Here is a 15849-nt window from a genome sequence, read left to right as displayed (position 1 = left end):
GGGGATGTGACAATATAACCTAAGTGATATAAGTTGAATTTTTAGAAAGTTTAGTTGTCAAAATTTGAGTTTTATTTTGACCAAAATAAAATAAATTGAGTATTAACGGGTGTAAATGTAATTTAGCGTATGTACCAAACCCGGATTCGTTTCGTGCTTTGAGTTGGAGAGCGTACAACCTTTGCTTACTTTGAACTCGACGCTCCCAGAAATTGAGACTGTCATCATGTCGCGGGAGAGACCCAAAAAAGGCGCATTGCCTCCCGCCCAGGAGGTACGCTACCCGAACTCGTCCTTTTGACCCTCTCGGTTTCTTGTGAAAACCAAGAAAAAAGTTTGAATCTTTCCTCAAGTTTTGCTTTGATCTTTGCTTCCACAGTTGGAAAACGTTCGATTAAACAAATTTATGTGGCGGGTTTTGTTTTCTGTGCTGGAAATTAATGGAATTTCTCAGATTTGAGATTCTGATACGTAATTTTCTTTACTTTCTGAAGAATTGTGATAGATATGATCGGCACTGTTTTGTGTGGTTTTGATCTGGAATGTGATGCGCTCAGTGTTTTTCGTATTTGCAGATTCTAGTCCATAAAGCTGCTTTTGGCTTTTGACCTTTGTTGTATAAACATTTAATTTCTTCTACAAAAGGTTTTTGCTTTAGATTTCCTTCATTCCAAATAACAATTGCAGCCGGAATTTGGTTGTTGAGATTATGGTGACACGATAATTATCGTTTCGATATTCGATGCTTTGTTTCTTTGATGTTCGACGCTTAGTTTCAATGCAGAACAGATTTCAGTTTCGTTCTATCAGCAACAGTTGGTTTTAGGAAGGAAGGGTTCCAATTGCCTTTTTGTTTTTCTACTTTAAATGCAGAATATTCAGAAATTAGAGAAAGTTGTAGATGAAGGTAATTTCTATGGAGCTCAACAAATGTACAAATCTATTAGTGCAAGGTACGAGTGATATGCTCTTTATAATTTCTACTTACATAGTTTCTATTAGCTAGATGTGAACCCAGCCAATCTTACGGGATGTGAGTGCCCGGTTGATTGGCTGGGTTCACATCTAGCTAGGCTTTTTCCGCATTGGAGAAAGCCTCATTTTATGTAACTGTCAGCATGGGGAACCCAGGAACCCACTTTCTTCCTTTGTTTTTCTTAAAGGCATGCACCTTGATCAATATGGCTGCTTTATTGCAGATATGTAGCTGCTCAGAGGTTTTCCGAGGCTGTGGATATCCTTCAGTCCGGTGCATGCAACCAACTGAAACATGGGCAGGTTATTACTTTCATGGTTCTGCTTCATCAATACTTATCTTACCTTTAGTTGAGATACTAAGATACAAACATGCAGAAAATATAACATGACATTTCATAATCAAATCTGTATTACTGATTGTGTATATACGGAAACAATTTCAGGTTACTTGTGGTGCTGAGTTAGCTGCTTTGTTTGTGGAAACACTTGTCAAGGGAAGATTCCCTTATGACGATGAAACCTTAGGTCAGTTGTTATCTTAGGTATAGAATTCATTTCTCGATTGATTCACTGTTGGCTTGTTCTTATCTTCTGTAGTAATTTTTAAATGCTTTTGAACTTTATCTTGGTTGGTTCTAGTCACATGGTTCTTCTAGCAGGTACTGTTCGTATCAGAATATCAGTGTTATGATAAATAGAATTTTTGGAGATGAATCATGATTCACATGTTTTCCTGGCCATTTTTGGCGTTTCGGTTTTTCTAGTATTATGATTCTTCTAGTTCGTCGTGATTATGACAATTTTTTGTCAGTTCGTGTCAGGAAAATTTATAAAGCATTTCCTCGGATACCTGTGCCGCAACAGTTAGGGGATTTAGATGACATGCAACAACTGTCTGAAACACTTGGGGCAGCAAAAACATGTGTTGAGGGCTGCTCATCATTCTTAAAGGCTGCTCTTAAGTGAGTTTATGTGCAATATTTTGCTTTTCCCGATTTTGAAAGAGATTTTATGGTTATGTTTTTGGTCTTTTTTATGTGGGAGTGAAGATATTTGATTCCTCTCTATCTTGACTATTCAATGCTATTTGATATTCGTGTGCTTTTTTCTTTTGTTTAATCCATGCTATTTAACTCTAACTAAGTGTTTGGTTGGTGGGAAAAGGGGCTTGAGAAATCGTTTACTTTCCCATGTTGGATAAGTGCAAGGAAGTGAAGATTTTGTAATAAATGCTGAGGGAAAGAAGATAATGCCGTTACTTATAGCCTTTTAACAGAAGCTATTCCCCCTTCCCGGAGCCCCGCTTTTTCCAACATTTATTAGCATTTTTATAGATATTCAGTACAAAATTGGTCTCATTAACTATTGAAAAACCAATTATACCCACAACCGCAGTTCATATTCAACTCTTTTCCCCAACTTATCCCTATTAAGGAAAATATCAATTTTGATTCTTTATATCCTAGTTAAATTCATGATTGTACAAAATATGTGTGTACCTGACGAGCACACGCAATATGTATTAAATATGTGCTTTACTTATATCAGATCCCAGAGTGTCATCGAGTACTGAAAATGCGTTGCTGTTTCTCTCTTTTCAGGTGGTCTAAGGAGTTTGGTGCACCCAGGAGTGGAGCTCCAGAAATACACGTTATGCTAGCAAACTACATATATTTTGAATCTCCTGAGGTGGTAAGTAGCATCTTGATATATATGTGTTTGTATATATACATTTATATATCTATATCTATATCTATATATATTCAATCTTTGTATTTAGCTCGCAAGTGCATACATCTCAAGCATAGTCTCCATATCTAGAATTTGGGAGTTCCAATTTTTGTCCACCTTTCACAAATAACTGCTTATTAATTGCTAGTAAGGTCAAATGGAATATTGGACCAACTTGATTTTGGCCAACAGATCACTTTATACACATTTATTTACTGTCGTTTTCTACTTGAAAATGTTGGAATCATTTTGTTTCTCATAGGTTCTTCATGCTGTTCAAACTATTCTTGTATTCATTTGTTCTAATGTACTTGAATTTGAAACGTGTAATCAAAAGGTCCAGTTTATACCTTGAATACTTTCGACTCTTGCTATCAGCGTAGAGTGAACACTAGTATCTCGTTTGATTGCTTGACAGGACATGGTTAGAGTGTCACATCATTTTGTTAGAGGAAACAACCCCAAAGAGTTTGCTTTGACTTTAGTAAATTTTATGGGCAAGGTGAGGCTTTTTCCCCCACTTAACACTTGAAATCAATTTTCAAAAATTCGGAAAAATGTATGCTTTGACTTGAACGGAATTATAGTTACCTTTTTTATGTGAAGTTTTTATGAGGTTCACACTTCTTGACCATGCAGTGTTATCCAGAGGAAGATGATTTGGCCATTGCCCGAGCGATTTTAATGTAAGCCACATCTCTGCTATGTGCTTGTATAGGCAATTCAAATGTTTTGTTCCCATTGATATCATTGATGATAGTTGAACACCCAATCTGGATTATCGGACCTGAATCCTGGATTAGCTTCAATTTCTGAAGTTCACAATGAGCGCAATAACTCCATAACCTGAGTGAATATTTTGTAAAAATGAGAACAATAACTTGATTACAATGTAAAGTGGGAATTCCCTTTCTAAATTTTAACTTTTTTGGGGGAACTATGAGAACAATTGAACATACACATTCAACTACCGTCTCGCCATGTTTATATACATTTTCTTTTTCTTTTGTTCTGAGATTGAGCAGTAGGCTAATCCAGCTAATTCTGTTTTCGGTTTTCCTATAGAGTTGATTTTGTGTCTTTCTATTGTAGGTATTTGTCAGTTGGTAATCTGAGAGATGCCAATATTCTCAGGGATGAGATAAAGAAGCAAGTGGAGTCTAAGCAGCTTGACTTTCCCATATCCGATTTGATCCAGTTCATCAATTTTCTTTTGCAAACGTATGTTGCGTTCAATTCTCCCTTTTTATTCATGAACCGTAACAATCTTATACCCCATCTCTAGAGAAAGATCCATAAAAATCTTGTCTGTCTAAATGGATTTTGGAGCATGGTAAAAGAAAATGAAATGTACTGTTGCTTGGCTTCCGTTTTGCTCATTTTAGAGGCAATCAATATTGAATCAAGCCATTAAAAAGTAAAATCCTAAAGTGTAATTTTCGGTGACTTGGTCAATCAAAATATCAATGATTATACTGGAAATATGCAATTTATTTATGCCCCTCATCTTCATGCATCAAAATATCGATGGCCAAAGTCTCGAGAAGATCATTAAGGTTTAATTAGATTATGAAATGAGAAGAACTTCAATTATTGATCTGTATGGTATGAGGTTTACAAATTGCTGAATTATTCTGAATGTTATTCTCAACGCAGGTTGTTGAGAGATGCTCTTCCACTTTTTAATATGTTGAGAGCGAAATACAAATCAAGCCTAGACAGAGAACCAACATTTCATGAGGTATGCGATTTTTTCTGCGTGACAACCTTTAACAAATTTGTGTTAAATGATTCTATCACTAAGGTGTACTTTTGTGCAAAGGTATATGCTAACTATGAATTTATGGTTTAGTTGCTGGATGAAATTGCGGAGAAGTTTTATGGAGTACGACGCAGAAATCCACTTCAAGGGATGGGGATGTTCGGCGAGATGTTCAAGGTAATTATGCATTGCCCACAATATTGTAGCTTGTAACGGAGTTGAAACTCTTATGAACGGTTAACCATAATTTGTTATGAAAAACTAGAGCGGAAACTGTAATCCACAAAATAATAACGATACAACTCCGACGGAGACTCTGTTCCATGAAAAAAAGCTGAGTGAGTCTTGAAATAACCGAGCAGCATTCTTATTGGAACATACATCCTTGTTATGCAGATGATGGGAGGTGAATAGTGGCGCGATGGAGCATCAAGTTCTCGCTTCCTCGACGGATCCATCAATGCTACCGTTCTTGTGCCGGTTGATGGGAGTGTGTGTATCTGTATTTTCGCCTAGTTAGATGCAGATCTTGTGTTTGTACCATCAACAGAATAATTTTTGTGTTTTAATCTGAATATTCCAAATTGTATGATTTCTTGTCTTTCATGGCCGTAATTTATTCCGGATCCTGAAATTTGAGTACTGAAATTCGTTTGTTTAAGCTACACATCTCTGAAACAAGTTCAGAAATCGACTGACATAACAAGCCAGACATCTTGGAGCTCCATGCGGAGGTCTAATTGAGCATCCCGAGGACCAAACTTGTCGCCGTCTGGCAACGCCTCCACCACCTGACCGTACTCTTCGAAGCTCTCCGGAGTCTGTGTGACGGCCTTGAGCTCCACCAGCTTCGACATGCCGGAGATTTCCATCTCTTTTTGTCTTCTTTCCTCTAAATAAAGAATGAGGATCCTCTCCGGATTCTCTTTGGGAATCCATCAATCACATTTGTTCATCGTACATTATGCGGTCAGTTTTCGTCAAGTACTGTTTATATTTAATTTTAAATAAAAATATTTACAATGATTTCTGACAGTACGATATATAAACAAATTATGATTGGAAGATTTCGAGATTCTCACAAACAGGATACGGAGAGGATTCTCATTCCTAAATAAAAATCCAAATATAGAAATTTTCTGTTCCCTACTCGTCCTTTTCCGACGGATGAGGATCGAAACGCTGCCGTTCCCTTTATCCAAGTAAACGCAGCGTTTCGAGCTTCCCCAAACTTCAAACACCGAGCATTTTCTTCTTCTTCTTCAACCTACTGCAACTCACACTCGCAATCCATGGCAGCTCCAACTCAAGCCCTAACTCAGCGTCAACTCCTCAAAACCCTAACCAACCTCTTGACCTCCACAAAAATCCTAAACCCAGAACCCCTAAAACCCTACATTCCTCACCTGACCCAACCCCTCCTCCTCTCCATCATCTCCTCCAAAGCCCTAGCCTCTCAACCCACCGCCCTCCTCTTCTTCTTCCGGTGGGTCCAGGATCACACGCCCTCCCTAACCCAATCCCCACAGACCCTCCTCGCCCTCCTCCCCTCCCTCTTCACCCACCACAAGTTCTCCGACGCCAAAGCCCTCCTCGTCCAATTCATCGCCGCCGATCGCAAGAACGATCTCCACCGCCTCATTCTTCACCCGGACCCCACCGTGCCGAAGCCCTCGAAGGCCCTTCTGGACACTTCCATTGGGGCGTATGTGGAATCCGGGAAACCCCACCTTGCAGCCCAAGTGTTTGATAAAATGAAGCGGCTTCGGCTTCAGCCCAATTTGCTCACCTGCAATACTCTGATTAATGGTCTGGTAAGGTACCGGTCATCGCAATCGATTTCATTGTCTAGAGGTGTGTTTAAGCATGCTGTTGAGTTAGGGGTTAAAGTGAATACAAATACTTTTAACATTTTGATATGTGGGTATTGCTTGGAGCATAAGTTTAGGGATGCTGTAGAGTTGTTGAGTAGGATGAGTGAATTCAGATGCATGCCCGATAATGTGAGCTATAATACGATATTGAACTGGCTGTGTAAGAAGGGGCAGTTGAGTGAGGCCCGGGACTTGTTGTTGGACATGAAGAATCGAGGGTTGTTTCCGAATAGGAACACGTTTAACATTTTGGTTTGTGGGTATTGTAAGATGGGATGGTTGAAGGAGGCAATGCAGGTGATTGAGTTGATGACACAGAACAGTTTGTTGCCGGATATTTGGACGTACAATGTCTTGATTAAGGGGTTGTGTAGGGAGGGTAGGATTGAGGAGGCTCTGAGGCTTCGGGTTGAGATGGAAAATTTGAGGTTGATGCCTGATGTTGTCACGTATAACACATTGATTGATGGGTATTTTGAGTGGAGCAGCGATTCAGAGGCCTTTAAGTTGGTTGAGGATATGCATGAAAAGGGAGTGAAAGCAAATGCAGTTACTTATAATATAATAGTAAAGTGGTTCTGTAAAGAAGGGAAGCTGGATGAAGCCAGTGATACTATAAGGAAGATGGAGGAAGATGGGTTTGCTCCTGATTGTGTCACTTATAATACTTTGATTAACGAGTATTGCAAGGCAGGAAAAATGGCAGAAGCATTTAAAATGATGAATAAGATGGGTACGAAAGGTTTGAAGATGGACATCTTTACTCTCAATACTCTTCTTTACACTCTCTGCAGTGAGAAGAAGCTGGACGAGGCATTTGAGTTGCTTCGTACTGCAACTAAGCGGGGTTATATTCTTGATGAGGTAAGCTATGGAACCTTGATCACGGGATGCTTTAAGAACGAAAAGGCCAACAAGGGTTTCAAGCTTTGGGATGAGATGAAGGAGAAGCAGGTTGTTCCCAGCATTGTCACCTATAACACTATAATTGGAGGCCTCTGCCAGTCTGGAAAAACTGATCAAGCATTTGACAAGTTGAATGAGCTTCTAGAGAGGGGTCTAGTCCCGGATGGAATTACATACAACACAATAATTCATGGTTACTGCCGTGAGGGGAATGTTGAGAAAGCATTTCAGTTCCACAACAAAATGGTTGAGAAATCATTCAAGCCAGATGTCTATACATGTAATATTCTTCTTTGTGGGCTATGTAGAGAGGGTATGTTAGAAAAAGCTCTTAAGCTTTTTAACACATGGATTTCGAAAGGGAAAGACATTGATGCAGTTACTTACAACACATTGATATCAAGCCTTTGCAAAGAAGGAAGGTTTGATGATGTTTTTGCTCTTTTTTCGGAAATGGAAGAAAAGAAATTAGCACCAGACCAGTATACATACACTGCCATTCTGGGTGCACTTACCGATACTGGTAGGATTAAGGAAGCAGAAGAATTTATTTTGAAAATGATTGATATGGGAAAGTTACCTGATTGGCCCCCAGAATTGGAGAAGGTTAAAAATGGAGTGGCCGAATCTTCAGTTGAATATGATTCAAGCACAGGAGCCTATTCAGAGAAAATCATTGAGTGTTGCTTTCAAGGTAAATATAAGGATGCAATGCACATTTTGGAAGAGTCAATGCAGAAAGGCATGACGTTAAATAAAGATGTTTACATTAATTTGATGAATGGGCTGATTAAGAGGCGAAAAAGCATATCAAAAGCTGTTAAGCTGTAGTGACACCTTAGGCTATTTTTGACAATGTCAGAGTGCCCAAGCCTTGCCTACACGTTCTATTTGAATTGGGCAACAACTGGACCAGGTACAACCTTTTGTTTTCTTATCTTTTCATGTTTATCTAATTGTCTCATAGACTCCGGTTTCAAGTTTAATTCTCATACAATCTCACTTAGTTCAAAAGGGTTAGCTAGAAGAACATAGAAATATTGACAGTATGATCCAGTTTGTAGATGCTTAGAAGAATGAAATTTCTTAGTAACTATGCAAAATGTCACTTTCCATCTATTTTGAAAACACAAAAGAACATCACTTTTTGTCTCGGAACCGAGTGCTGTTTAACGTTTTGCAGTAATGAAGAAGCCAAGGGACATCGGCAACAATATTATTTGCTAATCTTTTTATTCTTTTTGGACATGCAGCTGGAGTAAATTCAAATTGGTAAAGGAAGATTTGTTTTACAATCTGCTGATGGTTTTATTGATGAGTGCTGATCTAAGATAAAATTAAGTTTGACATTTGTTGAATGTCGCAGGTTCCTTAAACAAAAGAAAACAGTTCACGTGAAATGAGCAACGTTTCTTTGTCCATGCCATTAAATTTGAGGTTTGGTGGTGTTTAAGTAAAGGCAGGGCATGGAAATCTTATCCTCCATTCTGAGACCGAAATTGGGAGTCGGCAGCTAAAAGTGGGACTAGCTTTCTTGAAAGGCATTTCTTATGGCTGATGCGAGGAGAAACGGGTTCATGAGGTTAGCAATAATCTGCAAGATGTAAAGAATCAAGTTCATTTTTCTTTCAAATTTGTTCTATATTTGAGAATGATAGAGGGAAGAATGAAGGTGGTAAGGTTCCACATCAGCCTACAGTGTAGTACAAGGGAAAGTTTCCCTTAGAACAGATCGTAATGTTTAAGAAGTGCTGGGTGTCATATTGCATCTTTCTTAGCCCTTTCGGACAAGATAGAGTTTTTTTCTATCATTCTTGACAGTGGCAATAGAGGTCGCACTTGGTGCGATGGCAAGTGCCTTCGCCCATGAGCGGTAGGTCTCGGGTTCGAGACTTGGGAGCAGCCTCTCTATAAAATGGGGGTAAGGCTAGCCGACATTCACCTCTCCCAGACCCTGCGTAAAGTGGGAGCCTTGTGCACTGGGTACGACCTTGACAGTGGCGATATTCCTAAGGTTTGCGGAACAAGGGAAACGCAGTCTGCGGGTTACAGCATGTGTCATACTATCAGCGATTCAGCATCAAAGAGTAATTCTCCTCGACAGCCAGACTTCCAACCCCATTCCTCTTCAGAAAGAAGGAAAAGCCATGGTCAATGAGGGGATGAAAGATACATTATCCATCGCATACGCGTGTTAGAAATGGATTAGACTATATGAGTTCAGATGCATTGCGTTAGGACTGAGCGCTCCACAAAAGTGTCACCTCACTTTCGCGAGGATCCCTGCAATTTCTGGTACAATTTGTGCTTTAAAAGTTGTCAATGATGAAAGGAAGAGAGCTGTAAGCTGCATGATTGTATTTATATGCCATTGCTCTCTCTGTATTATAGATGAACTGTCTTTTATATCTTCCTGAAAATATCCCGCCGTGTAAATTAAGTGTTTGGATGATGAGAAAAGAAAGAAATTCAATAAAGATTATGAAGGATGCTGGTATTATCCCATAACCTCTAGTTTTGCATTTCTCTAATGTGTTGGAGAAATGGAGTTTTTCATTATAAAAACGAGGGAGGAGTGCGAAAAAGAAAACGAGATTCTGAAAATCAATACCTTTATAAATTTTTGTTTAGAAATTTCAGCTTTACCCAACCCTAATGTAGAACATTTTGAGTTTGTGAGTCTACTTGACTATAGTCACAGGCAAGGTGACATTTCTATAGCTTCTTCGGGGCCAGAAAAGTGGATAACCGTGATTTGCCACCAATTGTTCCATTTTTATCTTAAAAAAATAAAACGAACCCCGAATATAAAGACACTTCTCTTATCGACCTTCCAACACTAGGCTGATGTCAAACTTTATACATTGTTACCACTTAGCAGAAAATCATTTTCTTTGTAACGGCCAAAAAAAGAAAAAATTTGATTTTCACACGCCCATAATCTCATGCCCAATCTTTATTTTTGTCATTTGATTCCAGTGTTTAAAATATCAATATGCAAATTATGAAAATACCGATGGATATATTATTACCGGTTGCCCTTGACTAAAATTATAAAACTTTGCAATTGAGCATGTATATCAACTTATTCAAATTTAGTTGAAATTAAAAAGAAAATTAAGAATAACGGGGTGACACAAATAGTCTGGTCATAATAATTTGGAATAGCAATATCATTTGTATTAAAAAAAGGGAACTTTAACGAAAAGCACCCGGTACTGTTCACTTTAACGAAAAACCACATTTTTACACTAAAAAGTCAATCCTGGTACTATTCACTTTACCCTTTATTTTGTCCTTATCATTAAAACTCAAAGTTTTCAAGCCTTTTTCATTAGTTTTTCCTTTAAAACATAAATAAACACGGGTATGCAAGGGGAAAAATGTATAAAAATCACTTTAAAAAATATTACAGAAAAAATGTCTACATTTGTCAAAAGTTGTATTCCTACCTAACCATTAAGTAAAAGCTTTAGTGTTCGTTTATATGTGCTTTTAAAATGATTGAAAGCGCTTTTAGAGAAAATATTTTTGAATTCCAAAAGTACTTTAAGTGCTTTCTACGAGAAGCACTAATTATGTGTTTCTTTCAAGAAGCACTTTACATGCTTTTTTCAGGATTTACTAACATATTTACTAAGAATTATATATATCGGTATACTGTAGCAAATATAAAATTTTATAGTTCATTTTTGCAATATGATAAAGCAAACGGAACTTTAACGAAAAGCTCCTGGTACTATTTAATTTAACAAAAAACCATATTTTTACACTAAAAAGTCAATCCTAGTACTATTCACTTTATCCTTTATTTTGTTATTATCGTTAAAACTCAAAGTTTTCAAGTCATTTTCTTTAGTTTTTCATAAAGCAAAAGCTTATTAAACTTTTTAAAAGTTTGATTTTGTCTCCAATTATTTAAATTCCTCTTGAATGATAAAGCAAAAACCTCACTAAAATTGTGTTAGCTTTTGATTTCCCATCAATCATCATTTATTGGCGTACATTTTAGTTAATGAAACAATTAATTGCTAGATTTTTCTGTTGGATTTAGATTTGCAACTTTATCTACACTAGTAACCGATGTTATGTTAATATGCCACTAAATTTTGAATCTTTGTAAATCTAATGCAACAATATAAAGCCACTTTTGGTGAGTGGCAATTTTTTTTCGCACCATCTTTTTTTAACTCCTTGTACACCCACTCTTTTCAATTTTCCGTTGTGTGATTGTATGAATTTAAGAAGACCAAAAGAGAAAAATGAACAGGGGGTGTGCGTGTAACACCTTCTTTTTTTTGTCAGATTGGTTTTTACATCACCATGTTGATAAAAGGGCAATTCCAAGCCAACAAGGCTCACCGCTTTGCGAGAGTCAAGAGATGAACATCTATCGTACGCAGTCTTACCTTTGCTTTACAAAGAAGCTATTTTCACAACTTGAACTCGTGAGTAACTTTTGGTCACAAAGGAACAACATTTGCGTTGCACCAAGGCTACGTGAAATGGTCATAGCATCATTATATCTCGTCTCTCCTCACGTGATCAAGCTATGTATACAAACTGTAACCCTCAATCAAGAATTTCTCCATCGTTAGCGTATGTACAAGATAATCACTACTGTAAATTCAGACATGTATGTTTATACACACACACACACACACATATTCCAACTTTATCAGACATTGTTATGCATATCCTGTTTGCAGTTTCAGGCACCATGTTGTCCCGTTTAGAAATTAAAAGGGCTTGCAGTACTAGTTTAATCAAAAATTTTAAAAAGTAGACACACCAATGACATAAAACAGTGCTTTTTCTTTGGTTTTCTGAAGCCCATGAACCCCAAAAGGCAGAAGCAAGAAGCCAGAAGCCAGCCAGAAGCCAGAAGCCAGAAGCCTCTCCCCAGTATGAAACCATGAAAGTCTCAAGACCAGGTGGACTTATCATTTATCTACAACCGCAAATTGGCTTCTGAGTTCTGACCTCAACCTCTGAAAGAGAGTGTTTGAGTTGGGGTAGGTGAAGTGGCATCCAACTCAAACACATATTAGGAAAGGGTGTATTCCACATATCAAAATTTTCTTCTGAACAAATTTGCATCTCTGGATCGTGCGGCAAGTACTGCCACCATTGCATATGATCTAGCAAACTTGGAATAAATTTGACCAACTATATTCAACTATGGACATGATACTATGGTTTGCATTCTCCAGGGTTAAACGTTGTCGTTGGCTATGTGTTAGCCTCTCAAAATTAATATTTTAAAGAATATTTGTAGGGCCAAATTTTTTCATCTCTAACCATGCAGAGCTAAATATTTTATTTTGGCTTGGGATGCACATGTTGGGTATCATCGAGGAGACTCAACTTACTATATGCCGCTAGCTCTAGATAAATTTAACCTAATTCTTTTTAGTAGATTCATTTTGGTCTTTGGCTAAAGATGACTTTTGTACAAATTCAGGTTAAAAGTGGTCTAGTCCATGGCCTGAGATGACCTAACAACACATTCAATGGGATATCCGTTATGAAATATTTTTGTTTGACTGTGGCAGTCACTATTTACGTGAAATGTCAACATAGTTTATACTTTAATCCTCCTACCTGGTTGATCGAATTCATGATTTTTTCATTATTTGATTACAATTCTAAAAATAAAAAATAAAAAAAACTCACTTTTCTTATTTCATAACTGAAATGAATCATCCATGTTTTAATGAACGCATGAATTTGAAGAATCAAAATAATCTCAATGTCCAATTTTATTAGGTAAGAATGCGTTAAGTGTACACGTGCTATAATTTGGATAGTTGAATAACATCACATACAATCACACACAATAATCTGTCATATAGGGTTACAGCTAGCCAAAAGTAGTGTAAGATAAACGAAGGATCACTCATATCAGTGGTTGCTCACGTATTACATCCAGCGAATAACATATCTCCTTTCCAAAAGACAATGTAAAGGCTGATCGATGGTCTCTGAACCTACGTTTGCAGATCACCAAGATTAATAAATTAGAAACTAAGAAAGCTGTGGGAATATTATTGGGGAAACCCTACCCATGCATGACGGAAATGACAGATATGACACATCATAGTTCAACAAAGCAAAGCAACCAACGCGTGGACCTTGTAACTTTGTTCCATTGCTTCTTATGAACAAATGGATGACAGTCTGCAAATTCCACATATGTTTATCTGATCCAAATCTTACAAATGCTTGCTTAATTAATTTGCATGGAAAATAAATTAAGAAAAATGCTAAGAAACTTTCTCAAAAGTGAGATTTTCTATAGACTCTCTATCACCTCATGTTTTTTTACATAATATTTTGTAATATTGTCACTAGAATTAACATTAAATTATAAGGTGACAGAAAATCTCACTTAACATTTTTCATAAATTAATTAATATTATATGAAGAGGGAATATTATTGTCTTGGGGAAGGGGTCCAAATTAATCAGTCAGTGATTAAGTTGTACAAATTTTAGGAACATAATGATTAGTGGATATTATTGAAGCAAAAGCATATATCTAACAACAAAAAGAAAAGTAAAGCAGATGAAAACACGTTTTGTGTGCATAATCGTGTTGAATAGAATATTATTTGGTCTAATTATTTGCATAAAGCGACTATTAATTATGAGATAGAGAAAAAAAAAAACACGTATTATAGGCATAATTTACTGAATAATTCTGAATATCATAGAGATAGGGGTGTGGCACATAGAAAGAAGAGAGAGATGTAATTGTGATGTGTTTTTTATTCTACCTCATTGTGCCTTTATTTATAGTAGTAGAGAATGTTAAATCATAACCCTAATAGGATTACAACTCTAATAGGATAATATCTAAACCTAGAAAATATTCCAAGATATTCCTAGCTATAATAGGATTTACACAATCACATTCTTAATCTAATAGGACTGTAACACTCTCTCTTGAGTGTGTAAATACTCAACTAAGGGGCGCATCAGGTCTTCAGCGATGAAGCAAGTACAATTGATGAAGTTGTAGGCATAATGAGCGAATACGAGCCTCAAATCAACGGAAGAATGCATAAAAGGTAAAACTCACAAAACCTTGCTAAGGTAAAACCCAAGGTAGGATAAAAACCCATAGACTAAGGAGAAAAGTGAGAAGTTGCATTAAGTTGAAACTATACATCTTCTGGACGCTAGTAGAAGAGCTCACAAATGTATGACCAGACCAGAATGGGTGCCTCGTCAAAACCTAGTTAGGCAGCAAAAACCCAGTGGGAAAAATGCTCATAGTTGTAGGGAAAAAGAGTACATTAAGATCAAGTGAGTATACTTCTGGATACTCCCTCTGAGTTTGACAAAACTTCCAAATGAGAACTACAAGCATTGCATATGAATAGTTAGGCATACCAATTCCTTGGACAAGCTTCTGGAATGTTGACTTTGACAGTGACGTCGTGTAGAGGTCGGCAAGGTTGTCTAGGATCGGCTTGCATGACTTCAATCTCCTGATGCCTTGCTAATGTGATGTAGATGCAATATGTTTTGGCATTGATGTCGTTGATGTATCATGTCTTGGTCGAGTGGATACATGTGGCATAGTCTTCATTGGTTGTCGTCGGGACTCAACGATGGATGAAAAACAGCAAGTACTTTGAATATGCTCAACAAGAAATCCTAACCATGTCTCACGTATGGTGTAGTGAAGTGAGGTGCGTCTTGGAATGATTCGAAGATTTCACAACTAAGGTCATATTGTGGACCTCCAAGATATTGTGATATCCCTAACGGTAAAGACATAAACATTCGGGGATTTACCTTGTGCGAATCTGATAAGTAACCAACGTCGGCATAACAAACAAGGCAAACATCATTTCGAATCAAATGGGTCGGATCCACTCAAGATGTGGTGGTATTAGCCCAATTCTGTAGTACCTTTCAAGGTAGCAAAAAAACGTTTTTAATACCAATTCAATGGTTACAAGTAGGCGCAGTGCTGCATCTTTACCAACAGATCAATAGTGAATGAGATGTCCTTCCTAATACAATGAGCTAAGTATAGCGAAGCGCAAAGTTAAACTCAGATATGGAATTTTGAATTGCATAACCTTTTCAAGGATCTCATTTGCATATAGAGTATGGAAGATCATATGTATACTCAAAGGTAACACCTTCATAGTGTAGTTCGACTGGTAGACCAAAGTACCGTCAAAACAACACTTGAACTTCAGGTCAAGGCATAAACGAGTTTTCCCAATATCCTTCATCTTAAATTCTATCTTCAGGTGCGAGGCAGTTTTCTCAAGCTTTTCTCGAGTCTTAGTGAGATTCATGTCATTTGTCATAAACTATAACTCTAGCAATTTGAAATAAGACTTCATAGTTTAACATGCTAGGGCATTTATTCATATCCCTGACTGATCAAACAATCACTTAGATGGGTATACCATATCCGTCGAATTGCTTCAATCCGTTAGTGAACGCCTCAAACAGCTAAAAAGGTGTTTCATGGTTTGGAATTATTTGAACCAGTCCATGTAATTCTTCTGGAACTAACATGTTAATCTCCGTATTATTATCCTCTTGGAGAAACACTAACCACATTTCATAA

At 37.3% G+C, this 15849-nt stretch overlaps 2 protein-coding genes across 4 annotated transcripts; both read left to right on the top strand.

Annotated features, from left to right (window-relative positions):
* Positions 1-116: 116 nt before the first annotated feature.
* On the top strand, positions 117-5063 carry LOC103426361 (protein GET4-like). Its single transcript, XM_008364459.4, has 12 exons — positions 117-274; positions 874-953; positions 1200-1278; positions 1422-1503; positions 1790-1940; positions 2580-2670; positions 3128-3211; positions 3349-3395; positions 3802-3930; positions 4366-4450; positions 4562-4648; positions 4868-5063. The coding sequence occupies exons 1-12, from the start codon at positions 227-229 to the stop codon at positions 4883-4885; spliced, it is 981 nt and encodes a 326-aa protein (XP_008362681.2). The 5' UTR covers positions 117-226; the 3' UTR covers positions 4886-5063.
* A 578-nt stretch (positions 5064-5641) lies between these two features.
* LOC103426362 (pentatricopeptide repeat-containing protein At2g16880-like) lies at positions 5642-9759 on the top strand. Of its 3 annotated transcripts, XM_029101187.2 has the most exons (3): positions 5642-8167; positions 8435-8523; positions 8618-9759. In XM_029101187.2, the coding sequence occupies exon 1, from the start codon at positions 5764-5766 to the stop codon at positions 8080-8082; it is 2319 nt and encodes a 772-aa protein (XP_028957020.1). In that variant the 5' UTR covers positions 5642-5763; the 3' UTR covers positions 8083-8167; positions 8435-8523; positions 8618-9759. The 3 variants fall into 3 exon arrangements, with proteins under 3 accessions (XP_028957020.1, XP_008362684.2, XP_070681064.1); XM_008364462.4 differs by lacking the exon at positions 8435-8523; XM_070824963.1 differs by having other exon boundaries at positions 5642-8523.
* The last annotated feature ends 6090 nt before the right edge of the window (positions 9760-15849 follow it).

Source organism: Malus domestica, chromosome 01 (genome assembly GCF_042453785.1).
Source record: "Malus domestica chromosome 01, GDT2T_hap1".
Lineage (NCBI taxonomy): Eukaryota > Viridiplantae > Streptophyta > Magnoliopsida > Rosales > Rosaceae > Malus > Malus domestica.
This window is presented reverse-complemented; position numbering and strand designations above follow the sequence as displayed.